Below are 19218 nucleotides of genomic sequence, written 5' to 3'. Positions count from 1 at the left end.
GGGATTCGATCCCGGGTCTCCAGGATCATGCCCTGGGCCAAAGGCAGGCGCTAAACCGCTGCGCCACCCAGGGATCCCTGTCCTGGGTGTTTAAATTGAGGTCACATCACCCCTTGATTTCATATATAACTTCTTCTACCTCCGTTGCTTCATCTGTAATTAGACTAGATGATCGATACAATGTGTTCTATCCTTCCGATTCTCCAGAGGACTTTAGGGCTAACTCCCTGGTGATAGATCTAATTGGCATAGGCAACATGGATGGAATGCCTTGTATCTCCTCAGAGACACTTTGTAGACAGAGAACAAAATGTGTGTTTTGGGCTATTGAGCAACATAGGCTATTGAGCAAAAAGGCTGATTTTGTCACTGCCTGATAGTGGGACTTTATAGTGACCACTGTAGTGTCGCTCACGTTCCCCCAGCTCCAGCTTCCCCATTCTTCACGTGTCCAAGGGTTGTTTCAGGATGAGTAAACAAAGTCAGATGTTTGAAGAGCTCAGTACACTGGTTAGATGTTAGTTATTAAGGATGCTATGGCCAATTTCTCTTGTAGCAACAGAGTTATGGCCTTCTCATTTCAAGAGAGGTCAACCAGCAGCAGGGCTGGCCATGCGTGGCCGCTGCAGGGCATAGGACGCTGGACCAGTCTTTACCCTAGACAGCTGGCACCAGAGAACTGGTGGTTCTCTGCCCTGAGAAGCAGAGGGTGAAACCAGACACGTAGCTGCCACAGGCTTCTTCAGGAAGCTTTCAGATCAGTGTAGCTTGCCTTTGGTAGAGACCCTTCCAAAAATGGTCAGCCTTAAAATAGCACATCAGTGGAATGAAGCATCTGTGTCCCCAGTATACCCACCACACTCAAAGAGAGCCCTTCTTTTCTGAATATCTAATCAGTGTTGTATCCGAAAGGCTAGGAACCAACTATACTTTGCAAAACAAACTGAATGAGACCATTTGCCGTGTGACTGTAAAAACTTTTGAAAATCAGCTTGTAGTCATTACTGTGTTCAGGAGGCCCGTCCTAGATTTGCTTCTTCCAGATTGGTTTTGTTAATGTGGAATTTGAGGAAGCGACTTATGGATGCTTCTTATTTGGAACTGCGAGGTTAGGGAAAGCAAACGCCAGAGCTCACCACATTCATAGCAAAATGATGTTAAAATGTGTACCTCGTTGGCCTCTTGCGCCCCTTATTCTATTTGCCCTTTACTTGATTGTGCTTTACTGAAAATGTCATAAAGGGAATGGAAAGTTACTTAGTAACAGCTCTTTTATATCCTTGATCTTATCAGCTAGTTCAGGAGAAGGGCTTAGCTAATAAGTAATAAGGTGATACACGCACATTGGGCTGCATGTATTAATTCCATGCCTGTGAATGTGACTGAGAAAGCTGCATACGATCGAGGTTTGTAGCTTTCAGAAATATCCACCGTCACTGCCACGATGACCATGATTAGCACCGACTTACGTGTCTGTGGTAGCTTTTAGATCAAAGTGGCTACAGGTCATACAGTGCATAGAACTGGTGATACAATGCTTTGTTTTTATGACTTACAAAAGAGAGTATAAAATACTCATTAGAAGTGTCTTCTCACTGAGTACGTAGTAGCTCTCTCTTCTTCATGTGATCCCGGGGTAGGGATGATGGCGATCATGGCTTCAGTGAATTGTTAAACTGCTTGCTTGTTTATGAGGCTCACAGGATAAAGCGCTAATCATTCTTACCCTGCCCTCTTTTTGGTTCTTTTTTCACATTCCGTCTGTCTTTGTCCCCCTTTTCCCATCCTCCCATTTAAAAATCCTCAGATCCGAGATGAATGGGGGAATCAGATCTGGATCTGTCCTGGATGCAACAAGCCCGACGACGGGAGTCCCATGATTGGCTGTGACGACTGTGACGACTGGTATCACTGGTGAGCACTGTGGGCCGGGCCAGCTGGCTACAAGGGGGGCTCCTCAGGGCACAGCGGTGACCACGATCCATCCTGGACACTCTCTCCGTTCCACTACCATCCTAGGGCAGTGCAGGGAGCAAAATCACAGTAAGAATAACATGTAATTACTATTAATTGTAAAAATCGACAATCTTTGAAGTGGTGTTCTTCAACCTAAATTCCAAATATTTTGCCGAGCCTATATGTCCTTCTTATTTAAAAAAAAAAAAAAAAGGAAGGGCACCTGGGTGGCTCAGTCAGTTGAGCATCTGCCTTGGGCTCAGGTCACAATCTCTGGGTCCTGGGGTTGAGTCTCATCTAGCTCCCTGCTCAGTGGGGAATCTGCTTTTCCCTCTGCCTTATCTCCATTTGTGCTCTCTCTCATTCTCTCTCAAATGAATAAAATCTTTAAAGGAGAAAAAAAAGGAGATAAGGGGTTTCCCTTTCCTTTTTTTCCAGTAATATTCTATAAGCCTCAGCATTTGACAGTAGCCTTGAGGGATGCCCTTGGTAAGCAAGTCACAAGGTGCAGGAAGACATGGCTTGTCTGCCTGTCCGACCTCTCCAACAGCGCCCCCAAACTAAGGAAACACTGCCAGAATGTATGTGAATAATCTCCTCATTTTACAGTTTAAAAATAATATAAAAAGATAGAAATCCACTCGGCCACATGATATAGGATGTACCTATAAGATAAAAGAAGAACCAGCCTGCTTTTGTCTAAAAAGGGGAATGATAGCTAATTCCTGCAGCATGGTGGCAGGAAGGGCCACCCGGCACAGTCACCCCCCTGCCCAGCCACCACACCTCCCAAGTCGGAGCTGTTCAGCCTGGACCCTGCTAGACATGCTCCAGACCTAAAGATGATCTAATTATTTAAAATTATACACACAGGGAAGGAATATGTCCATAAATAAAGCTTCTTCATCCAAAATCTTGTTTGTTCCCTACCCGTGTAGGCCGTGTGTTGGAATAATGGCTGCACCACCAGAAGAGATGCAGTGGTTCTGCCCCAAGTGTGCCAACAAGAAGAAGGACAAAAAGCACAAAAAGCGAAAGCACCGGGCCCACTGACACGTCCCGCGGTGTGGCCTCAGAGGGGAGTTGGTGCAGGTCTGGCTGCCCGTCCACCGCCCAGATCCCTGCGGAGAGCGAACCTCGGGTGACCGGGGACAAGAACGCAGCGGCCACCCTGGATTGTACCCCGGGACCACCCGGCAGTGTGACTGCAGAGAGACTCGAGTCGAGGCGTGGCCCAGGACCGCCACGCCCCACTTTTCTATTACCAGTGACAAGTATTATTAATAAAAAGACCGTAATCTTCCCTTCTGATTTTCTTTATTCTCTCCAGGGCCTTTTCGTTAAGGTATTAGATGAGAAGATATGTGTCAGCTGCCTCGACTGTAACTCCTGGACGTCAGTAGTCTGTACAGTTTGCCACCTCTTCCCCTCTCTAGTAAGATAATCATAACGACAGAAGAGAACACTCCACTTGGAGTGCCGGTAAATATTTTTGTGATGAAAATATATGAAGCTTCCCCGCCCCTGCCCCCCATTTTTAGTACTAACATGTAAAATGTTCAGGCCTTTGTGAAATACCTTCTATTTTTTAAGAAAAAGGTTTCTATCATGTCCTGTTTGCTTTTTGCGCAGATTATTTTTGTTGACTCGCACGTGTTTTCTACGTTCGTGGCCATCGTCCCCATGCCCTTCTCTAAACTGCTGGCGTTCTCACTTGCTTCTACATTTCATCGACTTGTACAAAAACTCCCCCGACTAGCAGATCTCCCCCCTAATGTAAATAATAAATATTTATGAAGTAGTTATTTTTTAAATTTTTATCGTGTTTAATTCTGGCTTTCTCTGAAATCCACGGTGATTTCAGCCATGTCTGTAATTACTGCTGTACATAAGCGAAGAAGGCTAGAAACAGAGCCATAGTTCCAAGTAATCTACCTTGAGCTGAACCCGCCCGGTGCCCCGGTCGCTGTGGGGAGGAGGGCCCTAGCAGTTGGAAGGAAAACAAGGCAATTTAAATCCATTCTTTATGATTTGAAATTGTTTTGTTATCTCTAAGTTTCTTTGACTTTTATGAACGGACATGTAGATTCCCCGAAAGTTTAAAAAAAAAAAAAACCTACAAAAAAACAGGAAACGAAAAAACATAGACTGTAGCATTTTGTGTTTATATTGTTTTATTTCTGCAAATCTGTTCATTGAGATTGTGGTTTAAAAGGCTGAAATGAAGTATATTATGATTTTTTTTTTAAAGAAAACTCATCAAATTTCAGGGTATCACAAAACTTTATTATATTACTATACTGCCCACTATTTATTATATGTTATAGATGTCTGAGAGATAAACCAAATATTTTATTTTTAATGTAAAACATCAAATTTAACTTTATTAGCATATTTTAGCAACTTTGGAATAAATATGGACTTTTACTTGATTTTGAAATAATCCCAATTTGGGCCAGTGTAATGGATATCTTGAATGCTACAATATGGGCTTTGAACCTAAAACAAATATATTAATAGAAATTGTGAATTTTTTTAACGCCAAGTAAATTGATATTAGTGTGTGAATTAGTCATATTTTAAGACTTATTATGTGGTCAGAGAAATGAGGTTTTCTGCCATGAATGTTAAATTGCAAATCAGTGGAAATGGAGCCGACCTTTTAAGGGTGCAGTATTTCACTGCCCTCCTTGTTCTAGAAGCCAAAATGTTTCTATCCCTACAAAGAAACAAAACATCTATGTCGAGCTATGTGTGGGGTTTTTTTTGTTTGTTTTATTAATTTGAGATCATCCTAAATACTTTATACAGTATTTTCACATGCACAGATATACCCATTAGTGCTTTTTGGAGAGGGATGGGGGTGGGGAAGTACAAAATAAAGATTATTGGCTATTTCATAGTTTGCTTTTCCATTTTCTTTATTCAGGATTTAGTTCCTTGAGGCATGGTCAGTGGATCTAAAGTTGCCACGTTTAAGTGAGCCGGTCACACTTCTGAAATAAGAATGGAGGTGCCTCTATATGACTTTCCCCCCAGTCCTACTGTCGAGAGACTTCAGCCCATAATACATTGAAGGAATTTCAATCAGTTGTTGTCCCTTGCTATTTCATGGTTGCTTTCCTAAATCCAGTTCATGATTTTATAAATGGCCTTTGCAATAATAAAACCAAAGAATCATTTTCAGGGGGCTGGATAGCTCAAGGGATTAGTAATGGAATACAGAGCCTTTCACCTCTAGGTCAGTGAGGTGAATCCAGTCCAGGTCACTGGAGACCCAAAGTGGCTACCATCTTCCGACCGCTCAGCGGCCTGCGTGCACCGGCCTGGCGGTGTCAGCCTCTCTGCCCAACGGCTGTCCTTGCACCAGCCAAAGGAAGCTCAAGAAACTGCACAAAGAAACGTGGACTGGAAGATACAACACCTGTGTCACAGAGCAAAGTGAGCAAGTTGGCCAGAGCTGTTCTCCATAAAGTGGTGTGGAGAACAACAGGTCTATAACTTAGAAAAAGAGTGTAGAGAGAGTGGACACGATTCGCTTTGCTTCATGCAGTCGAACAAAGTCGGCCAAGGGGAGGCCCGTCCTGGACGGGAGGGGAAAGATGATGTAATCCAGAGCAAGGCTTTAGGGGACTCAAGAACCCGTAAGAAGAAAGTGGGTTTTGACTTTTGACAGAGGAAACATCAGAGCGAGCAGCAGCGACGTGAGGGGGGCCCGGGCCCAGCCCTGGACACCAAGAGACAGACAGGCAGGACCTGGCCTTGGCAGCGGTGTCCACCGGCCTGCCTGTCCCCATCTGAATCACCACTGCCACCTGCTCTGGGCAGACCACACTCTATGAAGGGGGCAGCAGGAGGACACACGCACACACAGCACCCTGGCTGATGATTTCATCGGAGGAGGCAGTGTTTTAAAAGGAGAGCAACACTCTCATGCCCGGAAAACAAACTTCTCATGGGATCATCTGCATGCACAGCCCTACGAGGCCGGCAAAGCAGGCTTTCTGTGCGTGGCCAACCCGGGTCTCTTCTGAGCATGTCTGCAGCAAAGTACAGTGAGGATCTTTATCCTCCAGCTGGTTTATGGTTCCAAACGTCCAGAAGAAAATCAGAGGGTATCAGAGCATTCCAGCTTTGTCGGGCTCCTTCTCAGAGATAAAATATAGTGCCTCTCTCCACTGTGTCACCTAAACCGGCTTTGTTCCCTTTTCAATAGGATGGTTAAACAAAGGCCTACTAACCAAATTAAAGTCTAAACTGAACACTGAGATATGGAAACGTCGCCAGTAAGAATGCTAATGAACGAAGTCCACGAAAGGCGTGCTGGCTAAGTTTTCAATACAAACAGCCCAGTGGCCAATCTCTCTAGATCACAGCAGTTTTCTTTAGAAGGTTTAAGTCTAAAAGTAGATGAGTTCCCCCGACTGAAGAGCGAGACAGATAAACTGTTCTGAATGAGGTCTCTCCGCAGCCGTATCAGCCGTTCCACGAGGGAAGGATTTCTTTGAGAATCTCGCATTAGTTGTAGCGAAAAAGTATAAAGTCACCATTAATCCACACGTGCAGGCCAAAGGATGAGGCTGGAAATTAGATCCTTAGAGGGACAGCGGAGCAGTTCATGCTTCCCGTCGTTTCAGCGTTTGCTTGAGGTGTCCGTTACCAGAACGACTGCAGTTAACTGCCTTTTCATCCTGGACAACCTGGTCGGTAGTTTCTTTTCTAGAACAGTTGCAAACACTTGCATCTGTTGATTGAACATTTGCTGGACACCTTTCACGCCAGATCGGCAAATGCAGGCTTAGAACTGAGCTGGGTGTTTCCCGGGCTCTGGCTTGCGAGGTGTGCGCGTCCTTTCTCGTTCTCTCCAGACTGCTGCCACGATATAGTAGGTGCGGAAATGTATGTCATCGAATCCTGAGAACCTTCCTTGCTGCTCTTGGCGCCATTTCTCTATCATAACCTTTATCTACCGGAGACCACAGGCAGCTCTGATGTTAATATAGCTTTACATGTGGAAATGTTTGTGTTTACAACAAAAGATTTCAAAGCTTAGCAAGTGGTTACGTCATGGTAGGAACGACAGCCGAGCTGACATCCTATGAACACACTCTACCCTCCACGAGATGTGACTGTGTGAGGCTTTCAGAACAGAAGCAGCATCTTCTCGGTACTTTGTCCTAAACTGTAATTTCCTACTGTATCCTGGCAACCCAGTCGGCGTCCTGGTAACCTTCTGAAGTTTTGTCGGGGTTTTGAGTTTGGTCTTAGTTTTGACTAACGGAACATTTAAAATGGGATTATCATAGGCAGAAAGTCATTGTCCTGTCCCTTAATGAGCCAACTCTAGCCAAATTAGATGCTCTGAAGAAAACATTTGTGCTGCTTCTAGTTAGCTCATTTAGAACCATAGAGGTTCTTACCAGAGGGAGTTCAAACAGTCCGAAAATATCAGGTTATATATTCTGATTATTTCTCCTATACTGCTTGGAATGTGGGTTAAGCTTCGTTTGCTAGCTTTTAGAAAGTGAATTATCTGTAAGTGGACTTCTAAATAACCAGTTCCCCACCTTTCCTGTCCTCTGTTAGTTTTGACATAGCTATTTGCAACATGCGCAAAAACAAATAATAAATAACAGGCCCAGGATGTCTTAGACTGAGCCATAATCCTCACACGTCTCAAAAAAAAAATCTTTGCCCGTCATCTCTCTAGGCAGGCACGTGATGTGCCATGGGGGTGCAAAGGTGAAATGAGAGGCGTCCCCGGGCCTGTAGAGAGCTGTCACCGGCAGTCGCGTTGGCAACATGTTCTGCACCTCAGAATGGATCCCCCCCGAAAGTTCACAGTAAGATGACCCTCCTGCCTGCCCTCAACCGAGTCTGGACCCACCAAGGTGCGTAGGCTGTTTTTGGCGAGCTTCACACATTAAATTGATGCTCTGCTTTGCACATCTTTTCAAATTGCATTTAGATTTTTAACTGACTCTAGGATGATAGCAGCCAAGAGTACATTATTTTTTTTAAGTCAGAACCTGGATTCAAATCCTGGCTCTGTTGCTCAGCTGCTGAATAAACTTGAACAAGTCCCATCTCTAAGTCTCCGTCTCCTCCTCTGTAAAGGAGGAGTAAGAACACCTCTTTTGGACAGTCGTGACATTTAACGAAATCGTATACCACTTTGCACGTTAAAAGCTCAATAAATGACAGCTATAGTGTCTATTGTGGCTTTATTTTTTAGCTTACTCCATTAATATGTATTATCTTGCTCTTTAAGTAATTTTTCGGTGCCCTACAAATTCTGGATTTTCTACGAGCCTAAGATTATGGGTTTCAACACCCCCACCAAAAGAGTGATCTTAATATAATCAAGGCTTGAAAAATTGGACAAGGCAGTAACTAGGCAATTTTTTTTTGAACATTTTATTCATTTATGTGACAGACCACAAGCAAGGGTCAGCGGGAGAGGGAGAAGCAGATCTCCACTGAGCAGAGAGCCCTGACGTGGGACTCGATCCCAGGAACTGAGATCATGACCTGAGCCAAAGGCAGATGCTTAACTGAGCCACGCAGGCACCCGAAATCATTTGATTATTGGACATAGATGATCACTGGGAGAGAGAGGCTTCCTCCCAGCGCCCCTTTTCTCCAGAATGGGCAAGTGCCACTTGATATGGTGCCTGGACAGTAAACAGAGGCGTAGGCCCCGGTCGCAGACCCAAGTGCACCCATTAGCAGGACTGTAAGACCAATGTCAGTATGTCGTGCGACGCAGCTGACGCGGCCGTGGCGTCTCTAAGTCACGCGACTCAACCATCTCGGGGAACAAAACGGAGCAGGAAATCACGGAGGACACAGCACATTTCTCCCTTACATTCAGCCCCCTGTGGCTGCGCGATTCCTGGATGACCTCAGGCTTTAATGCAGTAAGTGTATCAGGTAAGCGTACCCAACTCACACTCAAAAGGAGGAGAGCTTTCTCCAGCCTCGGCAGCGTGATCCAGCCGCGCGATGCGCTGAGTTAGGGAGCATCCTCTCCGCGTCAGGGACCCTGCTCAGGTGCACGCCGACCCGAGTCCCTTAGCTGCTGTGCTCCACCTCGGGGCCACAGCTGCTGAGCAGGATTTTCCACAAAGATGGAAATCCTCTATCATCCCTGCACCATCCAAGACGGCAGCCAAGGCCACGTGGCCTTTGACACTCAACATGTGGTTGCTACAACTAAGAAACCCAACTTTTGTTGCATTTTAACTCCTTGAAGTATAAATAACCACAGGTGGCCAGGAGCTGCCGCACCTCTAGAACATGCACACACATAGACCCTTCTTGCCACTGCACCAAAGCTCCAAGCCTCCACGTGCGCCAGGACGCTGCGGGAGAGGCAGCAACGCCGTAGCCACGCTTCCTAACTCTGTGCCGTCCTCAGAACTTTGATCATGAGACAAAGATGCCACGCGAGGTCGGTATACCCTTGTAGCTCTGCCATTCTCTGCCTGAGGTGTCAAAGGTTAGAAGTTCTGTGTAAGAGGCAGTGACACGAGAAACATAGCCAATTCCTGTCATGATGTCAAATCCATGGGGAAGGGGTGTGTGTGTTGTGTAATGGAACCCAACTGGAAACCACTTACCCCCGACCCTTCTAAAGTGTGGGTGTGTTTGAAAATAGCAAAAAAGGGGATCCCTGGGTGGCGCAGCGGTTTGGCGCCTGCCTTTGGCCCAGGGCGCGATCCTGGAGACCCGGGATCGAATCCCACGTCGGGCTCCCGGTGCATGGAGCCCGCTTCTCCCTCTGCCTGTGTCTCTGCCTCTCTCTCTCTCTCTCTCTCTGTGTGACTATCATAAATAAAATAAAAAAAAATTAAAAAAAAAGAAAATAGCAAAAAAAGGAAAAAAGAAAATATCAAAGAATAAGCTCCAAGTTAAAAACAACAACAGCAAAAAGCGAAATCAAATTAGGATACAAAAAGTAGGCACAGAAGCTGTTCACCTCCCGCAAGGGCAAATTTTAAAAAGAAGAGCAGAAGGACAGTTTCTCCAGCACGCAGAATGGCCGCGGCCGGGCAGGTGGAGCGAGTGTGTGGACTATCATCTCCTGCACAGACAGTGTCTTTAATTACAGAAGGCTGGAGAAAGCAACATTTATATTGCTTATTGTCCATAAAATGGAAAAAGGCAAGTTGAAGACTTTGATTTCAACTTACCAACAATTCTTCACTAAGTACGTACTTTGTGTATCCAGAACTCTGAACCTACATACAAAATACCAGTTGTCAGGGGTTTGTAGCAGACTTGAGGGAAAATTTTGTGTTGCATCGACTGAACCATTAATGTGAACACAAGATGTGCTTGTTCCTAGCCATTCATTCAATCTAGGGACACCCTCACAGCTTCCATGAGGTTCAAAGCATGTAGGTAATAGTGTTTCAAGGTCCACTTCATTTCTGGGACGCCCGGGTGGCTCGTGGTTGAGCATCTGCCTTGGGCCCAGGGTGTGATCCCGGGGTCCTAGGATCGAGTTCTGCATCGGGCTCCCCACAGGGAGCCTGCTTCTCCCTCTACCTGTGTCTCTGCCTCTCTCTCTCTGTCTCTCGTGAATAAATAAATAAATAAAATCTTATTTTTTAAAAAATGGCCTATTTCATTTCTTGGAAGGCTAGTTATTTTTTCGGACCTTTTTAATGTATAGATCATGGTCACTGAGCTTTGTTTCAAATCATGAAAAACAGGAGGGAAGTCCCACTTATTGATTACAAAATACCCGGCCCTATGTGAGGGCTTCAGATTACCAGACCACCAAACAAAGCTGGCCCACGTTTCAGTTTGTAGTCACGGACAATACAGCAATTTAATGCAGCAGAAATCCTGACCGGATTCGAAAGATAGATGGTATTTCTGCCAGAAGAGGTTGGTTATTCACCTCCTTTCCCAAGCGACTGGTTTGTGTTGATGTCAGTCGCACACTTTGTCTCTGAGACGCGTATCAAAGCTTGTGGACACAGATTCCTCTGAAGGACATCTATATAAAGCCACACAGTGTCATTCCTACACCTCACAACACTTCATATGTACATTTGTACATAATTTTGAAAGTTTCCAATTTACAGACACAAAAGTCACACTAAGCAGCTACCGATTTTAACGGGTGTCATGCACTTGGGAACAAAACAAGCATTTGCAAGCTCCTGTTAATCATGTTGCTTTCCGGGGGCGCCTGGGTGACTCAGTCGGTGAAGTGTCTGCTTTTGGATCAGGTCATGATCTCAGGGTCCTGGGATCGAGTCCCGCTTTGGGCTCTCTGCTCAGCGGGGAGTCTGCTTCTCCTTCTGCCCCTTCTCCCATTCATGTTTACACACTCTCTCTCTCTCTCTCTTTAAAAAAAATTATGTTGGAGCACCTGGGTGGCTCAGTGGTTGAGTGTCCACCTTCAGCTCGGGGCGTGATCCCGGGGCCCTGGGGCTGAGTCACACATCGGGCTCCCTGCATGGAGACTGCTTCTCCCTCTGCCTGTGTCTCTGCCTCTCTCTGTGTCTCTCATGAATAAATAAATAAAATCTTTAAAAAAAAATCATGTTGCTTTTGTGCTCAAAGATTAGAAGAGAAATAGAAGGTTTGGAGCAACAGTAAGGAAAGGTCCAGGTGAACTGACTCATGCAGTCCCTGCTCAGGCCTGATGACAGCCCACATCCCTAAAACAAACAAACCTGGACCCGCCAACAGGCCTGTCGGCGGGCTTGGCTGGCATGGCCTGATTTCTTTTCTCCCCCACAAGAAAAGCTGGTCTTTCATATTAAGTGGAGTCATGGCCAAAAGCCGGGTACACTGTGTATGCAAAGACAGGTGGGAACAGCACCCCTTATGTGAAGAAGCAGCACAGGTCGAAAAAGTGTGCTAGAGTTTCAGCCACTTGATTGTTTAGACTCAGGCAAGGGCACGAGCTCTTTGAGCCGAAAAAGAAAACGTTAACCACATTGTACCTGAGCCAACCCACTCACCAGGAATACAAATGTGGTGCTAAGGTGTTGAGGTGCCCTGGAAATGCGGCCAGAGAGCGAACCTGGGAGTGAGCATCCCGAACTCCCTGCCCTGCCCCTCTCCCCCTCATCTGATAGAGCCCACGGCTCCCACAAGCCCATGCGTGGGCGTCAGCCGACTTCCATCAGAAAACCCCAGCTGCAGCATCCCCCGGGGGCAGTGTGGCACCCCGGCGCCCCGCAGGAAGGCCTCACGGGAAACAGGGAGCACCGCGTCATGGCCAAGGTCCACCCCGGCTCTGCCTTCAAGGTCTTTCCTGGAAGTTGGCCTCACAGATGACCTGCTTTCCATGCTATTTATTGCCTAGGGAGGAGGAAGGGCCAAGCGCAGCCCCCGGGATGTGAACCTCGGCTCCAGGGAGTCTGGGGAAGCGAATCTCTTGCTTTCAGGCCCGCGCTGCCCCAGAGGGGGACCCCAGCCGGACTCTTCTCTTGGGACCAGGACGGGAACAGAGTGACAAGAGCTCCTTCTTAGTTACAACCCATCAAAAAGAGAAGCAGCCGCAGGGGGAGGGAAGCTTGCCCAGAACTTCCCTGCCTGGCTCACCTGTGGCTTTGGCTTATTTTGTTCCCTAATTTCCTAAGGTAAGAATGAATTCCTGTTAATATCCTCCTTATTAACGGAAACAGCGTCTCACCCAGGACCTCCACGTGCCGGTGGCAAGTCTGGTTCACTTCCGAGACCCAGCATCACCGCAGCCATCAAACTTGATTAGTCTGCAGGTTGGGGGAGATGATGCTCAGGCTCAGGCTCCCCCCTCCTCCCCAGCATTTTTTTTTCTCCCCAGCATTTTAGCGAAGATAAAATTCAAATGATGTTTTCAGTAAAAAAAAAAAAAAAAAAGAAAAAAGATGATGGCCTTCTTTTAAAATATTGCATTTGCGGTAACAGTGGGATGATGATTTTCTTCAATGGCCCAAAAGTTTGGTCTTTTGTAACTGGATGCATGAAACGGCTGCCTTGGGTGTACTTTGAGGCTTTTGTTTTGGGTGAGTTCTGGGCAAAGTGTTACTTGTGGCTCCATCTGGTTAACACCATGCTGACCCTCAGTGGGCAAGACTTATTTAAACACAGTGACAGGGATCCCTGGGTGGCGCAGCGGTTTGGCGCCTGCCTTTGGCCCGGGGCGCGATCCTGGAGGCCCGGGATCGAATCCCGCGTCAGGCTCCCTGCATGGAGCCTGCTTCTCCCTCTGCCTGTGTCTCTGCCTCTCTCTCTCTCTCAGTCTGTGACTATGATGAATAAATAAATAAAATCTTTAAAAAAAAAAAAAATAAATAAACACAGTGACAAAACTTACCCCCATGGCTCTTAGAATTTTTTTTTAAGATTTTTTAAAATTTATTTATTAATGAGAGACAGAGAGAGAGAGAGAGTCAGACGGAGAAGCAGGCTCCAGGCAGGGAGCCCAACGTGGGACTCAATCCCGGGACTCGATCTCACGTCCTGGGCTGGATCACGCTAAACCGCTGAGCCACCCGGGCTGTCCTAGAATTTTTTTTTAATATTTTATTTATTCCTGAGAAATACAGAGAGAGGCAGAGACACAGGCAGGGGGAGAAGCAGGCTCCCTGCGGGGAGCCCCCTGCAGGACTGGATCCCAGAACCTCGAGGTCACGCCCTGGGCCAAAGGTCAGGTCAACCCCTGAGCCTCGGAGATGCCCCGAGAGAAATTCTGATGCTGCCATCCACTTGGGATAAGATTTCGCGACTTGCAACGAGTGGCCGGGAGGAGCGTCTCTGGCCACCGTGTTCCAAGTTCCAAGTTCCAAAAGCCTATTCTCACCTGTTCGTCGCTGCTAGAAGCATATCCCCGCGGATCTCTCAGGGTTCTGCCCGGCTGTGCAGGCTCGTCCGAGAAATCGGCTCCTCGACTTGCCAGGTTTCCCAAGGCCCGAACTCGCGTCGCGGGCGGCTTGGTTCCGGGCTTCCTTAAAATCATTTCGCAGACGTCAAGCCCAGTAGCGCAATGACCCGGGTGTCCTCACGCGCAGAATGCTCCCTCCGCCCTCCAAAGGCCTAAAAATCTGGGCCGATCTCAGCACTTTGAAGAAAGTTGCCCGCTCCCGGATTATTTATCATGGTTAGTAGTTGCCATCCGTCATGAAAAGTTAACAAAGACCTATTGGGTTTATCTATAGGCAGCTAAACAAACATATCTTGCTCTTCTGTTATCTTCTTGTTAACAAAGCCCTATCAGGATGTTCTAAACATCAGCATTTACTGCACGGGGCCCTTTATCTGGGATGATATATGGGGAGCCCATCAATTAGCGTGAGGGTTTGTAGATACCTGCCATATATCCCCCAGCGCGCTCCTCCGGCCCGCTCTCCAGGTGGTGGCACTTCTCTCCCCTCCGGCCTTGGCTGCATCCCTGCGGCCCCGTGCCTAAGCTGTCAGGGCCCCCCCCCCACCCCAGGCTGCTTTTCTGGGGACACCTGCACGGCCCCGGGGCACGGAGGTCCCCGCGCAGCAATATTGGGAAAGCGCCCGGAGAAGCGCAGGCCTCGGTGCACGTTGCTTTTGCCCGAGCATCTTGAGAAGCAAAAAACCCAATGTTACGGGCCACTCACCTTGTACAGCGATGTCTAGGGAGGAAGCTGCTCACCAGACGGGCTTCTAGAATCTACCACTTAACTCCGCATCACACCGCGTCTCGGCTTAGAGACTCCCCTCCCTGGGCCCAGCGCCCACCACATAAAGCCGGCTGGCTTGACCTTCAAGGCTCTCGTGGTCACGTGTGCCGACCCCTGTCACTTCTCTCCGCTCAGGGCAGGTGACATTTCCCAGTTCTCCTTGACCTCCCTGTACCCGGTCCTCGACCCTTGCCTGTTCCCCTCTGGAATGCCCCTTGCCCCCTGCCATGCTCTACCATCTCCCGAGCATCCCCCCCTGCCCCCCCGAGATCCAGAAGGAGGGTGGGCAGTTTGGTAAGGAAGCCTCTGGAGACGCCGCCCCCCCCCCCCCCCCCGCATCCCGTCCTCCGGGCTCACACAGCGACAGGTCCTGCATTTCCCCGAGTATTGAGTATTGATCGCTTCTGTCATGATCTATCTGCTTGTCTTTCTTGACACTCCCACCATCAAAGTTCGCACCAGAGAAAGCGTCCTCCTGGAGGCGATGAGAGCTGGGGTCAGGCTGGCACCTGTAGAGAAGGGACAAACCTATAGAGAAGGGACAAACCTACCTTAGAGGATGACGTGCTAAGTATTTAAGGAGCAGCCCGCAACCCGTGGATGCGGCCACTATTATTACACAGTAATACCCTTAGGGGCTTGGGTGCAGGTGCCTAAGCCTTAGTGTGGAGGCGGGGGACATGACACATCTCCCAGAGTCCCAGAGCGGGATTTCCAGCAGTGCGGTTTCCCCTGGGATAAGTCAGTTGGGTGGCGACTGCTGTGACCTTGCCCCCGGCACCCCGGAGAGCTGTGGCCTTTCTCCTACCACTCACCCCACCCCTGCCCAACACTGTCCTCCTTCCAGCCAGCACCCTGCACAGGCGGGAGGGGCCCGCGATGTGACCCTCTGACCCTCTGACCCTCGCAGTGGAGAGGCCAGGGCCTCTTTCTGCTTCTGCCACCCTCGACCCGCTCCCTGCAGATGGAACCTGCTTTTATTTATTTTTTTATTTTTTCTAAAGATTTAACTTATTCATGGGGAGGGGAGCAGAGACGCAGGCAGAGGGAGAAGCAGGCTCCCATGGGGGACTCGATCCCAGGCCCTGGGATCACGCCCTGAACCCAAGGCAAAAGCTCAACCACTGAGGCATCCAGGGCCCTGGAACCTGCTCTTAAAAAGCCGGGTCAGACGCTGACACACATCGACACGTAGGATCCCTACTGGGGCCACCACAGCTCACCCCGAGCCCCGGTCCCCTCTCAGCAGCCCCCCAGCCACAGCCAGGTCACTCTAGATCCCAGCCTCCTGACCCCCCGGGCGCAGGCCTTGCAGGAGGGCCAGCCAGCCTGAGGGTTCAGTGCTCTAATCGTGTTCCCGGGGTAGGCATAGGTGTGTGAAGCACAGAGCCCAGGAAAAGCCGGCTGACTTGCTCAGAAAGTTCCCTCCTCCTCTTCTTTCAGGGTCTCCCTGGCACTGGGGGGGGCCCAGTGCCCCTTGAGTGGGGGTGCTGGTCGGGGCTGTGAAGACCCACCCCTGGATCTTTTGGTCCTAGCTGGCCTTGAGCCGGGTGTGTTCCTGGGCACAGGTCTGCCACGGGGCAGGCATCGTCACCCCTGGGGTTGAGCAGAGCGGCACCAGTTCTAGGAATAGGACGGTGGAGGGGGGGCTTCCAACAGCGCCCCCTCTGGCCTTCATCACCACCTGCGGGTGTAGACAGACCACAGGCAATCATGGGCTGGGGGGAGGAGCTTGATCCTTGGAGGCCCTTGGAGGCCGTTGGAGGCCCTTGTACCTGCTGAGCTAGGAGCCCCTCACCTTTACCCCACGGCCGTCTGTCCGGCCTGCTCAGGGCCCCAGAGTGTGTGCAGAGCTGCCAGCCGGCCCCGCTGTGGCTCAGGCCTGACCACCGGTGCCCCCAATGGCTGGCGGCGGGGTGGCCTGGACAGCCCTCCTTTGGGTCATGGCCCTGGCCGTGGCTGGGGCAGGCTCCCACAGCGAGGTGGTGGGAGGCAGGCTCTCGGGGGGCAGCAGGAGCCCACCGAGGCAGTCCCTGGGGCAGGAGGCTGGTGGGAGCCCGTCTTCTGGGGCTGGGCTCATAGAGGCCCCTGCAGCCCAAGATGCCCGCCCTGGGGCCCCAAGTGGGTCCACCACTCCCATTACAAGAAAAAGAAAGAAGGCAGCCCGGGTGGCTCAGTGGTTTAGTGCCGCCTTCGGCGCAGGGCGTGATCCTGGAGTCCCCAGATCAAGTCCCAGGTCGGGCTCCCTGCATGGAGCCTGCTTCTCCCTCTGCCTGTGTCTCTGCCTCTCTCTGTGTGTCTCTCATGAATAAATAAATAAAATCTTTAAAAAAAATAAAAAGAAAGGACAAAGTCTTGGAGGCTGAAAGTGAAGAAAAAGAAAGGGAGAGAGGGAAGAACTGGGAGAAGGTGAGGGAAACTGAGGCAGTGGCCATCAGCAGGCCTCACAGGTGCCCTTTGGTTTGGGTGCCTTGAGTCTGGCACCGCATGTGGAACCTGGGGCCCTGTCCAGGTCATGTCTTTGACTGACTGACAGGCCTAGGTGGCCCAGTCTTGGGCTCACCCCCTCCCCCCACTGCTGGAGAAGGCTGACACCCAAACCCATGCTTTCCCCAGCACCTCCCATCAAGGGCCACGGGGGCAGGACTCTGTGCCACCAGCAGGCTGCGCGATGGGAAAAGAAGCCCAGGACCCCAGCGCCGGGCAGGTGGCTCCCCAGGGGGTGTCTGCAGGTACCCTGGGGAGAGGCCGCTCTGGGCAGGACAGGAGGAGGAGATGGTGCCCAGGCGGGAACAAAGGTGACTGAGGATGGAGGTCCGCTCCCACCTACCCTTTAGATGCAACCCCTCCATCCTATTCTCAAGGCCCCAGAGGCTGCGACCAAAGCCCCTCTGGCCAGTGGGGACGTGAAGGGACCTCTGGCCCAGTGCAGGCTGCCAGCCGCCACCACCTAGAGGACTGTCCTTGTGGGGCCGACACTGAGCGGCACTTGCCACCAACCCCCCAGCCCCGTACAAGTGCAAACTAGTTTCCGTGTTGGGGGAAAAAAGAGAATAAAAGTTTAATAAACGTGTGCTGTGTTGTGAATGACTTTGCGACGACCTCTGCTGCAGATGGCCTATGCATGCGGAATAATGGTCTCCTTGCAGAGAGGGAAATAGCTTAGTGCTATCGTCGTTGCCTCGGTAACCATCAGAGCCCCCATCTAGCAAGAGAGAAATGAGTTATGAAAAGGCTTGAGTGAAGAAGGGATTAACACATGATCCCAGGGACAGTATGTCAATCAAAATCAACTGAGAAATTACACTGCTCTATTTGAGAATTTCTCCGGAACCCGAACGCTAGTGGAGTCGGGTGCGTATTTTTTTTCCTCTTTTTTTTTTTTTTTTAAATTTGAGAAAGAAGGGGAAAAGTAACATCGTGATGAGTCTTCATGACTGTCATTGAGAATTACACAGAGGGAAGGGAAAAACTCACCCAAAGAGGGTTATTTAAGAAGGCAGGGCCCCAGCCCACCCCGCGAGGTCCGGGCACCCCGCTGTCGTGTCCAGCCCCCACCCCTGCACCTCGGTCCTCACCCCGCTGTACCCCCCAGGCCTGGAGCTCAGGCCCCCCCATCCTCCCACCCCAGCTCCGCAGGAGAGGCCTGGGGTCCGGTGCTCGGCCTGGGATGCACCCCAAGGGGGGGCGCTGGGGGCGGGGTGCACAGCGCGGACCTGGGGCCCAGCTCTGGGGGGCAGGCTGAGCTCCGCCCTGCAAAGCCACCTCTGGCCCGTAGCCTCCTGCCTCCGAGGGAAATCAGCCCCAGGCACCCCCACCCCCCCAGGGCCGAGAGGGGAGGGGGCTGAACCCCCCACGCACGCTCCCCCCCCCCCCCCGGCACGTGTCTCCCCGCCCCCCCCCACCCCCGCGAGCGCGGAGAGCCGGGTCCAGAACCTGGGACGCAGGCTCCGCGGAGCGCATGCAGTGGGCCTTGGGCAATCGCTGGGTCCCCGCCTCTGCCCTGCCCGCCTGGCAGCCCCAGGGCGCCCCCCCCTCCCCCAGCAGAAGTGTTCTCCTTTGCAAGCACTTCGGAGCCCGAGCCCTGGAGCAGGGACAGCGCGGGAACCTGGGCTGCAGGGGCGGTGCAGGGGGCGGGGGTCTTCCCTGGACGGAGACACCCCCCCCCCACAGTCGCTGCTGCTGCTGCTCGCGCCCACCGAGCTCGGGGCTCTGGTGGAGGAGGACTGGGGCTCACAGCTCTGGATTCCGTGGGGCGCATTGGGTGCACCGCGCAGAGCCTGTCACCCGGGCCCCTGCGCTCCCGGTTAACCGCGCTGGGCCCACGCCCTGCACCCTTCCCCAGCACGAGGGGACCTTGGCCAACCCCTCGTCCGACACCCTCGGGCAGCAGGTGGGGAAGCAGGCCTGGAGCTCCCCAGTCCCTAAAGGCGCACTTCTGTACTTGGCTGCGCAACGTTGGCCTCGTTAAAACAGAAAGAGCAAAGTTCCAAGGGACTCCTCTCCCGCTGAGCCAACAGGCGCCTTTCCTTGCTTGGCGGGGGGCGAGGAGGTGCGTGGGGGGCTCAGCCCCCCTGTGCACGGTGGGCCCCCCGCCCCT

At 50.7% G+C, this 19218-nt stretch overlaps 1 protein-coding gene across 2 annotated transcripts in view; it reads left to right on the top strand.

Moving 5' to 3' along the window:
• Window positions 1–4858, top strand: part of TAF3 (TATA-box binding protein associated factor 3) — a 178698-nt gene extending 173840 nt beyond the window's left edge. For both annotated transcript variants that reach the window (XM_026016693.2, XM_072749592.1), the window contains exons 6-7: window positions 1808–1914; window positions 2895–4858. In XM_026016693.2, coding sequence (XP_025872478.1) covers window positions 1808–1914; window positions 2895–3009 — 222 coding nt within the window. In that variant the 3' untranslated portion in view covers window positions 3010–4858. The remainder of the gene's footprint in view (window positions 1–1807; window positions 1915–2894) is intronic.
• The last annotated feature ends 14360 nt before the right edge of the window (window positions 4859–19218 follow it).

The sequence above is a fragment of the Vulpes vulpes genome, chromosome 2 (assembly GCF_048418805.1).
Source record: "Vulpes vulpes isolate BD-2025 chromosome 2, VulVul3, whole genome shotgun sequence".
NCBI classification, from domain to species: Eukaryota; Metazoa; Chordata; class Mammalia; order Carnivora; family Canidae; genus Vulpes; species Vulpes vulpes.
Note: the sequence above shows the minus strand (reverse complement) of the source record. Positions and strands in the feature narration are given on the sequence as shown.